The following is an 18,465-nucleotide window of genomic DNA, read 5'->3' as shown; positions in this document are numbered from 1 at the left end:
GCGGCGCGGGCAGTGTGACGTCAGGTTGCGCGGCCGGGCTGGGACCTGGCCCCGGCTCGCTGCGGCTCTTCCCCGAGCGTGACGTGTTGACTCCCCTCCCCGTGGACTCCCTTCTCCGCGGCCCGCCCGCCCGCCCGCGTCACCGCCGCCTCCTTTGCTCCCTCAGAGCGGGCCAGCGGCCGGGGTGGAGGCCCGGAGGCGTCGCGGCGCCGAGAGGGCGGGCGGGCGGGCTTCGGAGCGCCGGGAGGGCCGGGTCTGCGGCCGGTCGGTGCGCGGCGGGCGGGCGGCGGGCGCCGGTCTATATGGCGGCGGCTCTGTCGGGCCTGGCTGTCCGGCTGTCGCGCTCGGCCGCCGCCCGCTCCTATGGGGTCTTCTGCAAGGGGCTGACCCGCACGCTGCTCATCTTTTTCGACCTGGCCTGGCGGTTGCGCATCAACTTCCCCTACCTCTACATCGTGGCTTCCATGATGCTCAACGTCCGCCTGCAGGTGGGTGAGCCGCGCCCCCCCGGCCCCTGTCCCCCGACCCTCCCCGAGCGCCGGTCCGCCCAGCTCGGCCCGGCCCACCTCGCCCAGGACGATGAAGATGCCGCCGGGAGCTGCCAAGCTGGATGCTGAATGTATGCCAAACGCCGTGCATTTCTCCCGCAACCCCACGGGGGAGAAACCCGCTGGGGTTATTGTTATCCCTGTTCCGCAAACGAGGCGGGGTGGGGACGTGAAGCGGCCGGCCTCGGGTACGGGCCTGCGGCTGGGGCGTGGGCTCCGCGGCCAGGCAGGTGGATGCTGCCACGGGCGCCAAAGGCCCTGGCCCTGAAGAGGAAATTTTGCCCAGAAAATTGCAAATTCTGGGGCGCGGGGGTGGGGGGTGCGTTTATGGTTGACTTTTCTAGTTCCCAAACTTTATGAAGCTTTGAAAAGAATTAAAACTTAAGAGGGATTAGTTAATGTTAACCAGTGTTCTGCTGGAGTCATCTCATTTATCCTGGCGGGGGTGGGTGGTGGTGAAAGGAGTAGCGGTGATGAGAGAAAGCGAGGTGGAAGGAGGTAGAGAGGCAAAGGTTCAGAGGCTCGAAACAGTTCAGGTGTGAAATAGTTCACACACAAACACACACACCACACGCACACACCCAGCGCCTTGGAGATCATCTTTGCTATAAATGATTGACATTTCTACATCCCTCAAATTCCAGATGCCTTTTTCTGGTGGAATGGAAAGTCATCAAATTGAGAATTATTCCTTTCCAAGTGTGTCATAGATGGCCAAGTGCTGAGCATGTCTTGGATTTCGTTTTCACATGGTGGAGTGTCTGCTGTGTGCGAGGCACGGGCTCTGTGATGGAGGGATGGGTCCCTGTCCATCGAGAGCTTACAGTCCGGCGGTACTTGTGTTGCTCCCTGGTGTGCAAAATGAGGAAGCCTGAGAAGTAGGAGTGTGCAGTATTGACATGGGCGGGGCAGGTGTTTTTCTTTTTCCCTTTGGTTTAGTTGTATCAGAATATAATTGTCTCTAAGCTTGAACTGTGAAGTTTTGGGTGCCCGTTACTGGTGCTGGCAGGCCACATAAAACTTAAAACCCGCTGTTCATCAAAATTGTGTTCAGGTGAGTTGGGATGAACCTGCCTCTCTATTTCAGGGTCCAAACTGAGATACTTTTATGTGAGCAGGGACTTGTGGCATCCTTAAGTGGTTCCTGACAAAAGGAGTAGAAAAGTCGGATACCTTTCCAGCATGTGGTATCAATGTGTAAAGAAGGGTGCTGGGAGTGGGGACTGGGGTAAATCAGAAAGCCTGTGCTCTATCCACTTGTCACTAGCCAACTGTTGTCTGTCAGATACAGCAATTTACAAGAGAAATTGGAAATCCTGATTTTTAAATATCAACTTAACAAAAAATAAACTGTGGGCAAAACAAAATATTTGACCCCAAGCTCCACTTTGGAAACTCTTGTTCTAGTGTTACATTTATAATTTGCAGTCATCTGTAAAAATCACAAGAATGACTGTAAGAGAAAACCTACGTAATGTTGAAAATACTCAGTTTTGTACCATTAAAAAAAAAAAATCAGCTTTCTCATATGCTTACTTAGCTATTTATGACCACTCCCCTAGTCCAAGCCACTAAAATCACTCACCAGGCCTATTGCAGGTGCCTCCATCTATTCTCCACAGGGCCCTTAGAGAAGTCTTTTAAAAACATAAATCAGATTGTGTCATTCCTCACAAAAAAACAGAAAACAAAAACTGCTTCCCATTGCATGTGGAATGCAGTTCACATGTTTCTATCCTGCAGATCTGATTTCTGTCCACCTTTCTAACCTCTCCCCTGGCCTGTTCCTTGCTTGCTATCATTTCTCTTATTTTCCTATTTACTCTTAGCACGCACCAAGCCCTTGCGGCCCCTGGGCACTTGCGCTTGCTGTTCTTTCCACCTCGAGTGCTCTCCCCTGGCTCTTTGAATGCTGATACATTCTCACACCCGGGTTCTCCTTTCAGAGGGGTCTTTTGGGGTCACCAATCGGTATGATCTTGCAGCTGCTCTCTTCACTGCAAGAGTGCTGAAGGCTTGTTTGTTTCATATCAACAAGGAGCAGAGGAGTCCGTTCCTATTATGATGATGAGGGTTTCCAAATCTCTCAGTTGCTTGTAAGGCAGTAGGATTATCTCTGGAAAGGTTGTTCAAATACAGATTTCATAACAAGGAGTTTGCACTGTCATGATTGAGGGTAAATGCATTTTGGAGGCGGGAAGTTGGCTCTGTGAGGATGGCGTGGGCAGTAGGGAGAGCTGGGTACACCAGGCTAATGGATGACTTGGTGGACTTGATGTCAAGTCATCATCCAGGTACAGCACAGCTTTAGAGTACTGGGGAATTCGGACGCTCTGGCTGTAGAGTGTGGGCTTTCTTGGTCGGTTCAGGAGTGAGTGGGAGGTGGGGAGGCCCAGACAAGGTGGTCGCCGGGTACCTTGCGGGAGGGCTGTCTGAGAACTACGTGAGGATTTAAGGTGTGATCTTGGGCTTGGATCAAGTGCAGCAGCAGCCTGTTGCATGCTGAGGGGGGCGGGGTGGGAGTTGGGGTGTCTCTTTACTGTAACATTTCCATCTGCTGCTTTAAACTCCCCTGCAGGTTTAGAGTTTCTGTTCATTGGTGGAAGATCATTAACTTACCTGACTTGAGGGTTTAATGATTCTGGCCTCTGGTAAAGAGAAGTGCAACAGGAAATAGGGGACAGGAGTAAGGGGACAGGCCAACTCACCGCCGCCTGCTTACTCAGGACACTCTGTCCATCCTCTTCCTTGCAGGGGCGCTGGAGGCTGTTTTGTGAGTCATAATGAATAAAGGACTCTGTCCCACATGTTTACTCAGGACCCCCAAACCATCTGTCAGTAGGGTAGCCAGGCATTTTAAGGAGATTGATACCTCTTCTTCAATTTTTTTTTTTTTTTTTTTTTGCGGTACGCGAGCCTCTCACTGTTGTAGCCTCTCCCGTTGTGGAGCACAGGCTCCGGACGCGCAGGCTCAGTGGCCATGGCTCACGGGCCCAGCCGCTCTGCGGCATGTGGGATCTTCCCGGACCGGGGCACGAACTTGTGTCCCCTGCATCGGCAGGCGGACTCTCAACCACTGCGCCACCAAGGAAGCCTCTTCTTCAATTTGAGAGTGATTAAATGAGAAAATAGCTGCAAAGGGGCTTTGTAAACTGAGAAGGGCTATGATTTAAAAATACTGTTTGCAAGCAAGGCTTAATCTCCTAGAGTCATCAGCATCCTACTTATTTATATATAATCTGAAATACAAGGCAGTGAGAAAAATGAGAATCCATACCAAATACTAAATGTAGTAAAAGGAAGATGAAAAAAAGTGCTCTGAGAACCTGCTATAATTGAACAAGTTATGCCTACAATGTTTCAGTTACGTTGCCTGTGGAAAGAATCAAGTATCTTAGCCCCAGGTCACCTAGATTCGCGTAACCATTAAAAGAGGAGGCCTGAAAGAGAACAGCTGGAGAAGGTGACTTCATGAAGGTGAGGGATAGTTGTCAGACCAAGCTGTGGCCTTGGCTTTCTGAGCAGGCAGCCACACGGCCCTGTGCTGAGCTGGCCAGGCCGAGAGCCTCTCTTGGCCCGTCCTCTGCGGCCTATCTCCTTGTTTTGTTTCTAACTGCTCTTCTTCAGTCTCCTCTCTCCGAAGGACTTTCTAGATCCATAGCTCCATAGGTTTCAGTGTTCACCTATCACTTGAAAATCTATATTCATTACTTCCAACCAGGTAAAAAGAGTTGAGGAATGCACGCAGGGCTGGGGAAGCTGGGTGCTGTTCCAAATAGAGCACTCAGAGTGGGCCTTAGCGATGAGCAAAACTTGAAGGGGATGAGGGCTTTAGCCATGGTGATGCCCGGCTTAGCAGAGAAGCCTTGCAGCCCGTGCGAGAGCTCTGCGTGTCCCAGGGCAGTGGGAGGTGGCCGGAGGCTGGGACTGAGAGGCTCGTGTGCCTTGGACTGCCAGGACGTTGGCCTTGACTGATTGAAATCCTCTTATGGCCGGACAATTTCAAAAAGTAGTAAAGATTCCAAGGGTCGACTGCAGCTTGAAATGAGTTTTATTTTGTTGCTTGATCTACATCAAGCTCCTGGAAGAAAGTTGGAGGAAATTATAGACTATTAAGGAACATCATAAAAGCTTAAGAGGCAAAGTCAGAAGCATGAGCTCAGTAAAACGTAGGAGTTTGTTCTGGCTTCTGGGGTATTGAACAGCTGTATACTTTGAGACGGAAAATTCCAAACATGTAGGACACATAAAAATACCATGGAATCTTTCCTATCTTTCAAGGGAATTCATAATCATGGTTTTTCATAAACTTTTGAAAAAAGTTCCACCTATAAAGATAGGTTGAAGTAGATTTAAAAAAATTTTTAACCTGCATAAAATTTGAAAGAATAGTACAGTGAACACCTGTATCCTTGACTCAAGTTTTTAAAAAGTCTTAGAAGTAAATTCTCCCATAATGGTTCGAGCAGATGTTAAAGTATATGAATTAGGTCTATATGTACTAATGTTAAAAGGTATCCACCAAATATACAGTGAAGAAAAGCAAGTTTAAAAACCATCTAAGTAGTACCACATTTAAAATTTTTTTCATAAATACACTTGTCAATACCTAGAGCAGGGAGAAGCATGCCAGGACCAGGAGGCAGCCCTAACTCAGCAGAGAGCCTGGGCATTCCTCCTTACATGGTCTGTGCAGAAGGGCCAATGTTTCTTCACCTCCACAGACTGGATGGCTTGTAAACAACAAACATTAATTTCTCGCCGTTCTGGAGGCCGAGAAGTCCAAGATCAAGGCACCAGTGTGGTCAAGGTCTCTTGAGGGCCCTCCTGGTTCGTAGCCAGTGCCTTCTTGCTGTGTCCTCACATGGTAGAAGGGGCTAGGGATCTCTGGCATCTTTTTATAGGAACATTAATTGGGGCTTGCCTGGTGGCACAGTGGTTAAGAATCCGCCTGCCAATGCAGGGGACACGGGTTTGAGCCCTGGTCCGGGAAGATCCCACATGGCCGTGGAGCAACTAAGCCCGTGTTCCACGACTACTGAGCCTGTGTGCCACAACTACTGAAGCCTGCGTGCCTATAGCCCGTGCTCTGCAACAAGAGAAGCCACCGCAATGAGAAGCCCGCACACTGCAACGAAGAGTAGCCCCCGCTCGCCGCAACTAGAGAAAGCTCACGCGCAGTGACAAAGACCCAACGCAGCCAAAAATAAATTAAAAAAAAATTAATCTCACTCACCTCCTAATACCATCATCTTTTGAGGTTAGGGGTTCAGCATATGAATTTTGGGGGGTTACAAACATTCAGACCATAGCATCTCCTGATAGGTTTGTGAGATCCAATAGAAATGAATTGCTTTTAAACATAAGAACTAAAGGTAGTTCTTAGAATGTAGTTCTTAGAATGTAGGGGAAAATCTTCATGATACTGAATTTGGCAATGATTTCTTGCCAAAAGCACAGGCAACAAAAGAAAAAGATAAATTGGACTGTGAATATTAGACATTGGTTCATCAAAGGATACTATCAAGAGAGTGAAAGAGGCAACTCACAGAATGGGAGAAAGTATAGTTGACCCTTGAAGAACACAGGTTTGAACCGTGCAGGTCCACTAATGCGCAGAATTTTTTCAGTAGTATATGTTAACACTGCGTGATCTGAGGTTGGTTGAATCTTCAGATGTGGAACTGCAAAGACGGAGGAACCACGTATAGGAAGGGTTGCTGTAAAGTTGTACTCAGATTTTCGACTGTGAGGAGGGTCAATGTCCCTAGCCCCCAAGTTGTTCAAGGGTCACCTGTATTTGCAAACCATATATCTGTTAAGGATTAATGTCCAAAATATGTAAAGAACTCTTACAACTTAACAGCAACAAAAAACCCAATCCAAAAATTGGCAAAGGACTTGAATAGGCATTTCTCCAAAGAAGATATATCAATGGCAAGTAAACCCCGGAAAAGATGGGCAATTGGAACATGTTTGTGGGCAGCCAGTCCACCAACTATGGTGAGGCCCTGACACATCATTATGATGACCTCTGAGCCCCAGCTTGCCCACTTCAGCCTTGTGGCCCCATGGGATGCCCAGAGGAGGGGCCCTGGTGGCCAGGCGCCTCTCCCCATACCAGCCCTGCAGGATGTGGACGCAGTGTCCCCCTGCCTCTGGGCTCTCATAGACCCACCGGGTCAACTTCTCTCCCTGAGACTCGGCTCCTCCCATCTCTCCCCATCCCGCTCCAGGGACACTCATGGACCTGAAGGGTGAGTGACCACTCGTTTCTCACTGACAGAATCTCCCAACCCAGACCCAGGGACCCCCACGCCAGGCTTAGTCTCCAAGAGCCCTCACTAACTGCTCCAGTTCCAAATCTGAGCCCAGCCACACAGGCTGAGAAACACTCCCCCTGCCCAGCCCTCGCCTGGCCTGGCACTGCCCCTAGGATGCCTCTCCTCTGCCAGGGCGGTAATACAATCCAGTGCTAGGAGAGAAGAATTAGGGAACTGCAAATCAAAGCCACAACGAGATGCTACTTCACACCCGTTAGGTTGGCTGTTATGGGGGGAGGGGGAGGGCAAGAATGCGAGGATGTGGAGAGATTAAAACCCTTGTGCACTGTTGGTGGGAATGTAAAATGGTGCAGTTGCTATGGAAAACAGTTTGGCAAGTCCTCGGAAAGTTAAACATAGACTCCCTGTATGATTCAGCAAGTTCACTGGTAGGTGTACACCCCAAAGATTTGAAAACGGCCTCAGGCACTTGTGCTCCAATGTTCATAGCACTATGGACAACAGCCAAAAAGTAGATACAATCCAAGTGTCCATCAACAGATGAGTGGATAAACAGAAGGTTTTATACTTTCAATGCAAAATTATACATCTTTGAAAAGGAATAAAGTTCTTTTTTGGCTGTGCTGTGCAGCTTGCAGGATCTTAGTTCCCTGACCAGTGGTCGAACCCGTGCCCCCTGCAGTGGAAGCAAGGAGTCTTAACCACTGGACCACCAGGAAAGTCCCAGGAATAAAGTTCTGATACCTGCTACAGCTTGATGAACCTTAGGGACACTATTCATAGAGACAGAATGTAGAAGGTGGTTGCCAGGGGCTGGAGAGGGGGAATGGGAATTGTTTAATGGAAACAGTTCTAGTTTGGAATGATGAAAATGTTCTGGAAATGTGTGGTGGTTATGGATGGTAGATTTTATGTATATTTTACTGCAGTTTTTTAAAAAGTACTAGAAAAGTGATTATGCTGTTGGTTGTTGTGGCAGTGTTAAGTTGCCATAGAAGTTTCTAAGAGCCTATTCTTAATTTTGTTCTTGTATGATCACAGTAACAAACTTGGGGGTGTGGCCAGGGTCCAGTGGCTTGTACATTTTTAAGGATTTTGGCTTACTCTGAGTGAAATGGGAAACATTTCACTGAGATGTGACCTAATCTGATTTGCTTTTATAAAGGATCATTTTTTTCTTCTTTTAAAAAAAAAGGTTTATTTTTTCTTTTAAGGATCTTTTTTTTTTTTTTTTCCTTGCGCAGCATGGCTTGTGGAATCTTAGTTTGCCAACCAGGGATTGAACCCAAGCCCCATCAGTGAAAGCACCGAGTCCTAACCACTGGACCGCCACGGAATTCTCTAAAGATCATATTATAAAAAAACCTTTATTATGGGAATATTCAAATATACACAGAAGTGGAGTACAGTTGTCCCTTGGTACCTGCAAGGGGTTGGTTTCAGGACCCCTGGGGATACCAAAATCCACAGATGCTCAAGTCCCTTGTATAAAACTGTGTGGTATTTGCATGTAACCTGTGTACATCCTCCCTTATACTTTAAATCATCTGTAGATTACTTTTAATACCTAATACAATGTAAATGCTATGTAAATAGTTGTAAACACGATGTAAGTGCTATGTAAATAGTTGCTAGCACACAGCAAATTCAAGTTTTGCTTTTTGGAACTTTCTGGAAATTCCCCCCCCCCCCAAAAAAAAATTCTATTTTTTTCTATTTCCTCTTGGTTGAATCCTCAGATGCGGAACTTGCAGATATGGAGGGCCACCTGTAGTATAATGAACCCCATGTATCCATCACTTTTTTTCAGTAAGGATCAACTCTTTGCTAATCCTGTTTTATCTTTTCTCCCCAGTCCTGCACTGTGTCCATCTAATCACCCCACACCGGAGTATTTTAAATAAATCCCAGACAGAAACAGATCACTTTTTTGGTTTGTTGCTTAGTTTTTACTTTGAAGTAATTTGACTTACAGAGGTTGCACGTTAGTGCAGAGAGTTCCCATAGACCCTTCCCCCAGCTTCCTCTAATGTTGACATCTTACCTGGCCAGAGTACAGGCATCAGAACTAAGAAATTAACGTTGGTGCAATACTCTTTGGATTTCACCAGTTTTTTCCACCAGTGAATTTTTTTCTGTCCCTGGACCCCACAGTGCATTTAGTTGCCATGCCTTAGTCTCATCCAATCTGTAATTTCCTTAGTCTTGTCTTTTATGTCCATCAGTTGTTTTTTCAACTTTTGGGTGTTTTTCACTTTTTGGCTGTTGCCATGCACATTCTACAGGCACACCTTAGGTATTGTGGGTTCGGTTCCAGACCACTGCAATAAAGCGGTTATCGTGCTAAAGTGAGTCACGTGAACTTTTTGGTTTCCCAGTGCATGTAAAAGTTATGTTTACACTATACTGTAGTCTATTAAATGTGCAATAGCATTATGTCTAAAAAATGGACATACCTTAATTAAAAAATACTTGATTGCCAAAAAATGCTAACCATCATCTGAGCCTCCATTGAGTCGTCATCATTTTTGCCGTAGTAACATCAAAGGTCACTGATCACAGACCACCATTACAAATACAATAGTAATGAAAAAGTTTGAAGTATTGCAGGAATTACCAAAATGTGCAGATACGAAGTGAGCAAATGCTGTTGGAAAAATGGCGCCAATAGACTTGCTCAATGCAGGGTTGCCATAAACCTTCAGTTTGTAAAAAACACTGCGAAACGTAATAAAGTGAGGTGTGCTTGTATAGGTGTTGTGTGGGCATGTGTTTTCATTTCTCTTGGTTATGTACCTAGGGGTGGAATTGCTGGGTCATATAGTAACTCTGCATTCAGCCATTTCAAAGAGATCACTCTTACTTCACGGTAAGAGTGGAGGGTGGAAGCAGGGAGACCCTTAGATTAACAGGAGAGGATGCTGGTGGTTTCTCAGGGCGCAGCAGGGGAGGTGATGGGAGGAGGTTGCACTGTGGGTGTATCTTGGTGTTTGAGCCAACAGGCTTGCCTGCCTTAAAGGAAGAGGTGGTGTGAGAGAAAAGCTCATTAGCATCTCTTTGTGTGTGAACTATACGTGTTCTTTACCCATTTTTCAGGTGGGTTGTTGGTGGGTTTCTTGGAGCCACCAAGAAACCCACCAACTTATCGGACACCTTATCAGTTGTCTGTGATAAGAGTTGAAATTTTTTTCCAGTTAGTATATTTTTGACTTTGCTTATAGTGTGTTTTTGCCATACTGAAGTTTATGTAGTCAAATTTAACAATCTTTTCTGACTTTTGGGTTTTGTCATAGTTAGAAAGGCCTTCCAAATGCTAAAGATATAAGGAATTCACCTGTTATTTATTCTGGTACTATTATGTCATGTTTTACTTTTACTTTTTTTGTGTGTGTGTGGTACACGGGCCTCTCACTGTTGTGGCCTCTCCCGTTGCGGAGCACAGGCTCCGGACGCGCAGGCTCAGCGGCCATGGCTCACGGGCCCAGCCGCTCCGCGGCATGTGGGATCTTCCCAGACCGGGGCACGAACCCGTGTCCCCTGCATCGGCAGGCGGACTCTCAACCACTGCGCCACCAGGGAAGCCCCATGTTTTACTTTTAAATGTAGAGTGTTGGAATTCATCCTGGTATATGGTGTATGATGTTGATCCAAACTGACAGTTCTCTGAACAGCATTGCCGGGAGAAACCTCGTGTGTATGACATTCTTGTCCTTGTACGTACATTCACTAGAAAGCAAGTTTCGAGAAGACAGAGCCCTTTTTGTCTGCTCGGTGCACTGTCCTGATACCAGTGCCTAGAACAACGCCTGGCTTAGGGGCTCCGTGAACGCTCGCTGATTGAATCTGTAGCAAAAAATCATAGGTGTAGAATCCCAAAGGAAAGGTTTTACTCATTTGTAAATAATTTTCAAATGCATTGCCTACTTGCCTTCCACGGAGGTGCTGCACTGTGTGCTCCCTCTGGCCTGCGGGGGGCCCTCTGGTTGCTCCCCGTCCCCTGTGGCCACTCCAGCCTGGGCCTCGGCCTCTGTCCCCCACTGCAATGTGCTGGCCTGTGCTTAGGCCACTTCCGTGTTGCCATCCAGTGGTCACTTCTCTGTCCTCTGCTTTACAGACCCCCTCAGCAGCGTTTTGTCACTGGTTCCCTCTAATGCTCTTGCTGATAATGGTACTAATAGCAGCTGTTTCTTGGATGCCACAGGCTGCTGGTCAGAGAACATGCTGGGTGCTTTCACATGAAGAGTCCTCACACATCCTGAGGAAAGAGGACACAGCCTAGCTCAGCCATCCTTCTCGCCTCTTGGCCCTCGGACGTGTGAGCGCACCTTTGAGCCTCTGGGTGACCGAAGCAGGGGACAGAGTAGTGGCCCGCAGGAGCTGCACAGCCAGCTTAGAGCACAGGTGTGATTTGGACGCGCTGAGTGGTTTGCAGCAGGAGGTTGGTCCCTGTGGTCTGCTTCCTATGCTTATGATACAGTGTAACGCAGAGATGACCCAGCCCTTCCTGTTTCTCATCCTCTAATCCGTGTGGCAGCTTGAGCAATTTGTTACTCAGCTTGCGTGTGTCAGCTGCCTCCTCAGGCTGGTGTTTCAGTGGTGAGCTCAGTGATGGTCAGGTCTGCTAATGCTCACCTCTGAGAGCTGTGAGCGTGTGATATCACTCATATGTGGGACCTAAACATAACACAAATGAATGTACACGCAAAGCAGAGACAGACTCACAGGTACAGAAAACAAACTGGTGGTTACGGAGTGGGGGGCAAATTAGGGGCATGGGATTAACAAATACAAACAATGATGTATAAAATAGATAAGCAACAAGGATATATTGTATAGCCGTCATCTTGTAATAACTTTTAATGGAGTGTCATCTGTAAAAATACTGAATCCACTATGCTGTACACCTGAAATTAATATAATATTGTAAATCAACTATACTCCAATTAAAAAAAAAGGCCGTGAAGCCAGGTGGCCTTGGAGCGCATTTGTGAGCTGTCACCAGGCAGGACCCCTGTCAAGCCCATTGTTGTCTAACCTGGCCGGGCAGCCCCTGCTCCATTAGCTGTGTCTGCGCCCCCAGCCCCACGCCGGCCCGCTTTGGGAATAGCCTTGCCACCTGGCTTTCGGGAGCACAGAGGCTGGGATATTTTTAGTTTCCAGAGCAATGGTATCCAGCCCATCATGTCCCTGAGGCCATTAATAGCCCAGGTTAGGGAAGGGAAGGTGTTGGCCGTCCAAGAGGGCACAGCTGCCTAACTGGGTCAGGCCTGTTGTCACACAGCAGATCAGCTGCCTCCACAGGTGGGGACTCTGGTGGGAGAGACTGCTCCTGTCCACCCCGAGGATCGTGGACACACCAGACAACCTCGTCTCCCTGCACACCTCACCCCCTCTGGCCTCTGTGGTTCCATTTTCAACCTTTGTCATTCTCTGAGGGGCAGGGGGAGGCACCTGTCGGGGAGGTACAGAGTTTAAGTTCAGGAATTTACTCCCAGTCCTGCACTTTGCTTTTCCTGAATCATACTGTCTTGAATTTCAGAATAGACTTCCCTTATTCTGGGGCAGGGAGGGGGTGTGTCAGTTTTTGTGGATAAGATGGTTTGCCATAATTTATGCTGCTTATTGTTTTGTAGACTTAACATGGGGGTTGAGGGGTGGGAAATGAGAGAGCTGGGGCCGAGGATGGTTAGTTATATAATCGTGCATATTTTATTTGGTATGATATAGTGTGCCAAGATGTACGTATTCAAAAGTACGTATGTATGTATTCTCAGTGAGAATAAACCACAAAAAATATTTCACAGATGACTGCGTGTTTGGAAATTACTTGAAAATTATTTCTGGCTCTCAAAATATAAGTAATGTGTGTAACTGTCTAATATCAAAAGAGGTGGCTGGTTAAGGGCTCAGAGCCAAAATGTTTTACTGACCTACTGAAGTATTTTTAAGGTAATTGAATACATAGTTTATTACTGCATTTACTAAAGAACTAGGAGATCTTCAGTAAGCAGTTTATTCTATCATTATTGAATGTGTGCCTGCATTAATAGTATCTTATCCAAAATATTTTAACACAATTCTGGCAACACTTCATCTTTCTGAATGGTACTAAGTCCTCATACAAGGGCATAATAAAAGTAGTTAGAAGCTAATTTTCCTGAGTTGGCCCACATTAAGTGACCTGTTTTTCTTAAGAATTATTTTAAACCTGTTCTAATATGTATTAAAAATATATTTAGGAATGCTTCCATTTCAGGAAAATGTTCATTCTTAGTACATTTCAGATCAGTAAAATAAATGTAAGGTTTAAAATAACATGCTTTGGAGAGTTAATTTGAGAGAACTGTCAAGAGAAGTTAATTCGATTTGACTTGGTGAACTTTGAAAGTGTTTGTTTTGATTCGTAGCTGGAGTTGCACCTCTTACAAGTGTGACTATGTGAGGTGATGGATGTTAACTTGTGATCATTTTGCAAATATATAGAAATATCGACTTACTGTGTTGTCTACCTGAAATTAATACATTTTATGTCAGTTATATCTCAACTTAAAGAATTGCACCTTATGTTTGCATATGGCTTCATACTGCTCAAATATATTTGTATCAGTTGTTATATGTAATAATGGTCACACTTGTACAGATAAAAAGTTTTGAGCATGCCCTGTGGAGATATGTATAATCTCTGTGGTATAAATAAGCATATGTATACTATTTTTATAAACTATGTATTTTGCTCTACCAAAATATGGTGTATATTATAAAACATAGAAAAAGTTACAAGGGGTAAAAATGAACTAGGCAAAGATGTTCTGATATTTTCTCCCATGCTCCTTGAGTTGGGGGCACTTGAACAGCCGCTGGCCTAGTGGAGTGAGTGAAGAGTTCTTCAGAGCTTACCTGACGCTTAGTTGTTTGTGCAGGAAACGTAACTGCCCTGTTTTTGAAGCACTCAACGCAGTTGGTGTCGGCGACCCTGGGTTTTCCCGAGGCGCATTTTTTTTTTTTTTTTTTTTTTTTGCGGTACGCGGGCCTCTCACTGCTGTGGCCTCTCCCGTTGCGGAGCACAGGCTCCGGACGCGCAGGCCCAGCGGCCACGGCCCACGGGCCCAGCCGCTCCGCGGCACGCGTGATCCTCCCGGACCGGGGCACGAACCCGCGTCCCCTGCATCGGCAGGCGGACTCTCAACCACTGCGCCAGCAGGGAAGCCCACTCTCTTTAAATTTAAAAAAAACTTACACAGTCATAAAGCTTAATGAGTCTCCTGGTGCCACGAGATTAGTTAAGAGAAACAGCAGTTTCCTGTCTCACATTTCTCCATCCAGCCGACTGCTTGCAGCTACAGCTGGTTCTCTTAGTGTTTACTTCTCTGTCTCTAAATTGCACGCTTGTAGTGTTGCTTCTTGACTTTTCATTTTTTGAGTTAGTCTTTGTCTTACTGTGGGAGAAGAGTCAGACGCAGCTGTCTTCTACCTGAACCCATATATCCATCCCTCCTCCTTCCAAAAAGAGTTACTGCATTTTAGCTAGGTTGCTGTTCCTTAGGCTAGCCTCTTAGAAAAATTACTGAATACAAAGTATGCACTTTTGAAGTTGAAACATTTATCCGCGTTCTCCCCGAGGTATGCTCCTTTTTAAAGGAACATGTGTCAGACACTTTTTAAAAGTCATCAATTAAGGAGGGAACGAGTAAGATGTTATAATCAGTGTAAAGCAGAATTTAGACAAAACACATACATACAGTGAGGAATGCTAAAGTGAATTTTCAAATACGTGTAAAACTGGTCAATATGCATAGGGCAGTAATCCGTTGCATTCCTCTGGACAATATTAATTTCCATTTCTTTGGACAGGAAATCACTTGCCTTTTAAGTTTTCTACAGCTTAGAGCTGTGAAGCATCAAAGAGAAAGCTGTGGAGCCCTGTTAAATTAGATAATGCAGAGGATGCACTAGACAACACACCCAGTAATGTTGTTTCTTTGGGTCCATTTCAAAGCCTTTCACAGTTTTTCCTACATCTTCCCCATTTGGAGCATAATGTCACAGAAGGATTATTCTTGGTCACAGAAAAAAGGCTGGTCTCAGTAGGTTTGCAGGTGCCTCAGGGTCAGTGACCACATGGGCCACCTCGAGTTTGCTCTTGAACAATGCTGAAGTCGCAGATCTTGCAACTTCTGTCCAGAAGTTTTCATGTGGAATCGGAGAGTGGGGAACTAAGCCCAAGAAGCTTTCTCCGCCATATTTTTACCTGCAGTACATAAAAATCTGGGTGAATTCTTCTCTTATGGAGGCTCCAAAATTTGCTGAGATTCCTGACCAGCCGGTGGGTGATCTGAGGCTGGAATCTTGGATCCCAGGACCCCTCCAGGCTGGTTTTCCTGGGAGGGCTTTGTAGACGTCGGATCCATAAGTAAAGTTGCCCTTGATTCCTTAAAAGTGGCTTGTCGTGCCTGAGTCACTGAGACTCATTCTCAAATAGGACACTTTGGTAAGACCTTGGTTGCCTAATTGTGTCATCCAATTTATCCTGGTTAAAGGGAGGACAGATTTTTTTTTAAATTTTATTTATTTTTGGCTGCGTTGGGTCTTCATTGCTGCGTGGGGGCTTTCTCTGGTTGTGGCAAGCAGGGCTCCTCTTCGTTGTGGTGCATGGGCTCTAGGCATGTGGGCTTCAGTAGTTGCGACACATGGGCTCAGTAGTTGCGACCTGTGGGCTCAGTAGTTGTGGCTCTTGGGCTTAGTTGCTCCACGGTATGTGGGATCATCCCGGACCAGGGATGGAACCCGTGTCTCCTATTGGCAGGTGGATTCTTAACCACTGTGCCACCAGGGAAGCCCCCAGGAGGACATTTTTTATCGAACCTACAGGAATAACTATATTGCCACGAAAAGTGCAGAGCCTCAGAATGTATACTTTTATTATTTTTAAGTATTTTTAGGAAACACTGCATTAATAAACTACTGTTCTTTTTGTTGTGGTTTCTAATTGGTAGGTTGGTAGGTTGATATCCTGCTTTCTATCACAGTGTAGGTATCCTTGGGGTACCGGAGACTGTCAAAGAGATCTTTGTACTTGTTGGGAAATAGCTGTGTGTGGACTCTCTTAAGACCCTGTCTTCATTATTACACTTTAATTTGTTGGTCTTTTCCAGGTTCATATTGAGATCCATTGAAGGCCTTCCGTGGACTGACAGGCGTTTGCTGGGGCTCAGGGTGTCAGAGAACACACAGCATGAGGGACGGAAGGGGGACTCTCAGCACCTGCCTCGCAGAAGAGAAGGGAGCGGGCGATGACTTGGACAAATTACTGTACAGAGAGCTGTTGTATAAGAGAATGCAGGAGGAGAGCGCTTGCCCATCAGATGTAACTTCCAGGATGAATAAGCCTGCGGTTGATGTAAATGGAAATTCACAAAATGAGGAGTTATCACTGGAAATGAAAAATGATCTGAGTGAGGTCAGCCTCTTGCTTCACGATGGCGACAAAGTGCTTGCATATCTGCAAGAACCAACGCGAAGAAATTCAGCTTCAGCAGCTGCTCAGAGCAAGACTGTCGATCTGTTCTTCGCTCCCACAGAAGAGCGTTTTGCTGGGGCATCCTTTGGCGTCAGGGGAGCTTATGGTAGGGACTGGCTGGGAGGAGGGCCCAGGGCCACTGACAGCCCCGGAGAATGGAGCCACAGAGGAAAGCCTTGGGGGTCAGGACTACCGTGCCATCAAAAATGGTTAGAAATGGGGATTTCTGAGGATGAACCACCAGGTGCTTTGCTGGAGAAGCTGGACTCTGAGTTGGAACCCTCTTGCCTACGTTCCATCCTGTCTGCACTGCTGCACGCACATCCCCAAATATTCTTGAATGATGAGACAAAATGTGTTTTCCCTGGCCATTCAAAGCCCATGTTTTCAGAGCAAAGAGGAGAATACAAGAAAATGCTTTCACGAGTAAAAAGTACCTCAGGTGATCTGCAGGAACCACTGGAGTTACTGGCTCTACAAGCTTCTGAATTAGCAAATCTCTTATGCCATAGTTAAGGTACAGGCAGAACAATAAAAATAGATTAATTTTAAAAGTTGTCCTAGAATGATTTCTTTTGCATTAGGTCTGGATGCACAGGGTGCAGCCATGAAGCTCCTGCTTTGGTTTGGGTGACCAGACATACTTAAAGTCAGTGGAATTTAAACTCATGGAGAGCTGGTTGATACGGAAGGAAACTTTTGAGTTTTAAATTGTGCTTGAAAGACACTCAGAGTTGGGAAGCCATGTCAAGGAGAATATTGATATATCCTATATAAATATCAGATTAGAATTAAAAGATTTAACAAAGTTTTTAATTTACCTTCAGCACCCATCCTAAAGGGCTGCTGTCCCAGATACTGTCTTTCTAGACTGTCTCTGACCATCTAATGGAAGTAGATATTTGTAAAGTCGACACTGAGCCAGGCTGAGTTGATGGTAAGCTGTTACCATTTCTGCACTTAGCGGAATAATTTGAGCAAAATCTGATTTCTTTTCTCACATCCCTTTCCTTCCACTTGACATGCAATTTAAATGGAGGCCCTACGGTGAAAGTTGCAATATTAACCTTACCTTTAGATAACGCTTTCTCAAGCTAGGAACCCTAGCAGTGTTACTCAGCATAAAAAATGAGCTTGAGCCTGTCTGCCGGGGCTCAGTTATAGAGAAAAATCAAGCATTTCCCTTAGAGAAGGTTTCCAGTTTCTAGGAGTCGAGGTATCTCTTACACTAAGATTTTTTTCTGAGAGAACACCTTTTGTTGTGTGTTGATCACTTTGATAAAAGGCACTTAAGAGCGTAAGTTTTTAAAGAGTCCGAAAGTAAGGCTTAACCATTTTCGGAATTATTGATTGCATCTGTCAGTTTATATTGTGTGCTAAATTACTATGCTGTGTGCTATTTCAGTGTTTTGGGGAAATGAAAAATAAAACCTGTTCTTTAGCATAATAAATGTCGTATTTTACATGTGTAGGCTTGGCTCCCCTTGTCTTCATTATTAATGCTGCCCTCCTCACATGCAAGTCTTTTAAAGTCATTTGCTGATTTAGAAGATTGGAAGCAGAGAATGAAAAGCATAACGTCAAGTTACGTTGGAACTCAACTCTCACTTTCCTCCCCGGATGTAATGGAATGCTGTATTGTGCTCCTTGGTTATGGGGGGTGCGCTCAGAGAACCCCAAAGTAAGAACCCTTGTGGAAGGAACGATCTCTAGCCGGCCTAAAAGGACACCGACTTGACTGAACGATTAAAGCCCTGGTTAGTGGACACTCTGCCTAGGGGTCACCCGTGGGTGGTGAAACGAGATGACACATTTCAGTGTTTCAGAATGGGAACTGTTTTCTTGTCAACACCTTCTCCCTGCCCCCCCCCCCCCCCCCTCTTTTTTTTTTAAACTCTTTCTTTTTTTTTTGTGATGGACTTTTCTATGACCCATAAATTTTTTTTTTTTTTTTTTTTGCTTTGTAAATTCCAAGTGTGTAAATTTTCAACCAATTGCAAACAACAAATACAGAATTTCCTGCTTAGCATTAACTAAATTAACTTGAAGTGTTTTCATATGGTTATTATCAGAATAAGGTGTGTTTTTTCTAAAAGCTTTGTGGAAAAGCTCTCAA

The 18,465-nt window shown here is 45.7% G+C and overlaps 1 protein-coding gene across 2 annotated transcripts; it reads left to right on the top strand.

The window, feature by feature from the left end:
* Window positions 1-268: 268 nt before the first annotated feature.
* LOC114893797 (small integral membrane protein 10-like protein 2A) lies at window positions 269-18,219 on the top strand. 2 transcript variants are annotated; one of them, XM_029219576.1, is made up of 2 exons: window positions 269-488; window positions 15,985-18,219. In XM_029219576.1, the coding sequence occupies exons 1-2, from the start codon at window positions 303-305 to the stop codon at window positions 16,003-16,005; spliced, it is 207 nt and encodes a 68-aa protein (XP_029075409.1). In that variant the 5' UTR covers window positions 269-302; the 3' UTR covers window positions 16,006-18,219. The 2 variants fall into 2 exon arrangements, with proteins under 2 accessions (XP_029075409.1, XP_029075408.1); XM_029219575.1 differs by lacking the exon at window positions 15,985-18,219 and adding an exon at window positions 11,034-11,261.
* Window positions 18,220-18,465: the final 246 nt, after the last annotated feature.

This window comes from Monodon monoceros, unplaced genomic scaffold (genome assembly GCF_005190385.1).
Source record: "Monodon monoceros isolate NGI ecotype Baffin Bay Population unplaced genomic scaffold, NGI_Narwhal_1 Super_Scaffold_13, whole genome shotgun sequence".
NCBI lineage: Eukaryota > Metazoa > Chordata > Mammalia > Artiodactyla > Monodontidae > Monodon > Monodon monoceros.
This window is presented reverse-complemented; position numbering and strand designations above follow the sequence as displayed.

Bases quoted from the DNA above. Each gene is read 5' to 3' on its own strand.
- LOC114893797 (XM_029219575.1), top strand. From the start codon at position 303: ATGGCGGCGGCTCTGTCGGGCCTGGCTGTCCGGCTGTCGCGCTCGGCC. The intron at 489-11,033 runs GTGGGTGAGCCG...TGGATGCCACAG, and splicing joins TGCTCAACGTCCGCCTGCAG to GCTGCTGGTCAGAGAACATG.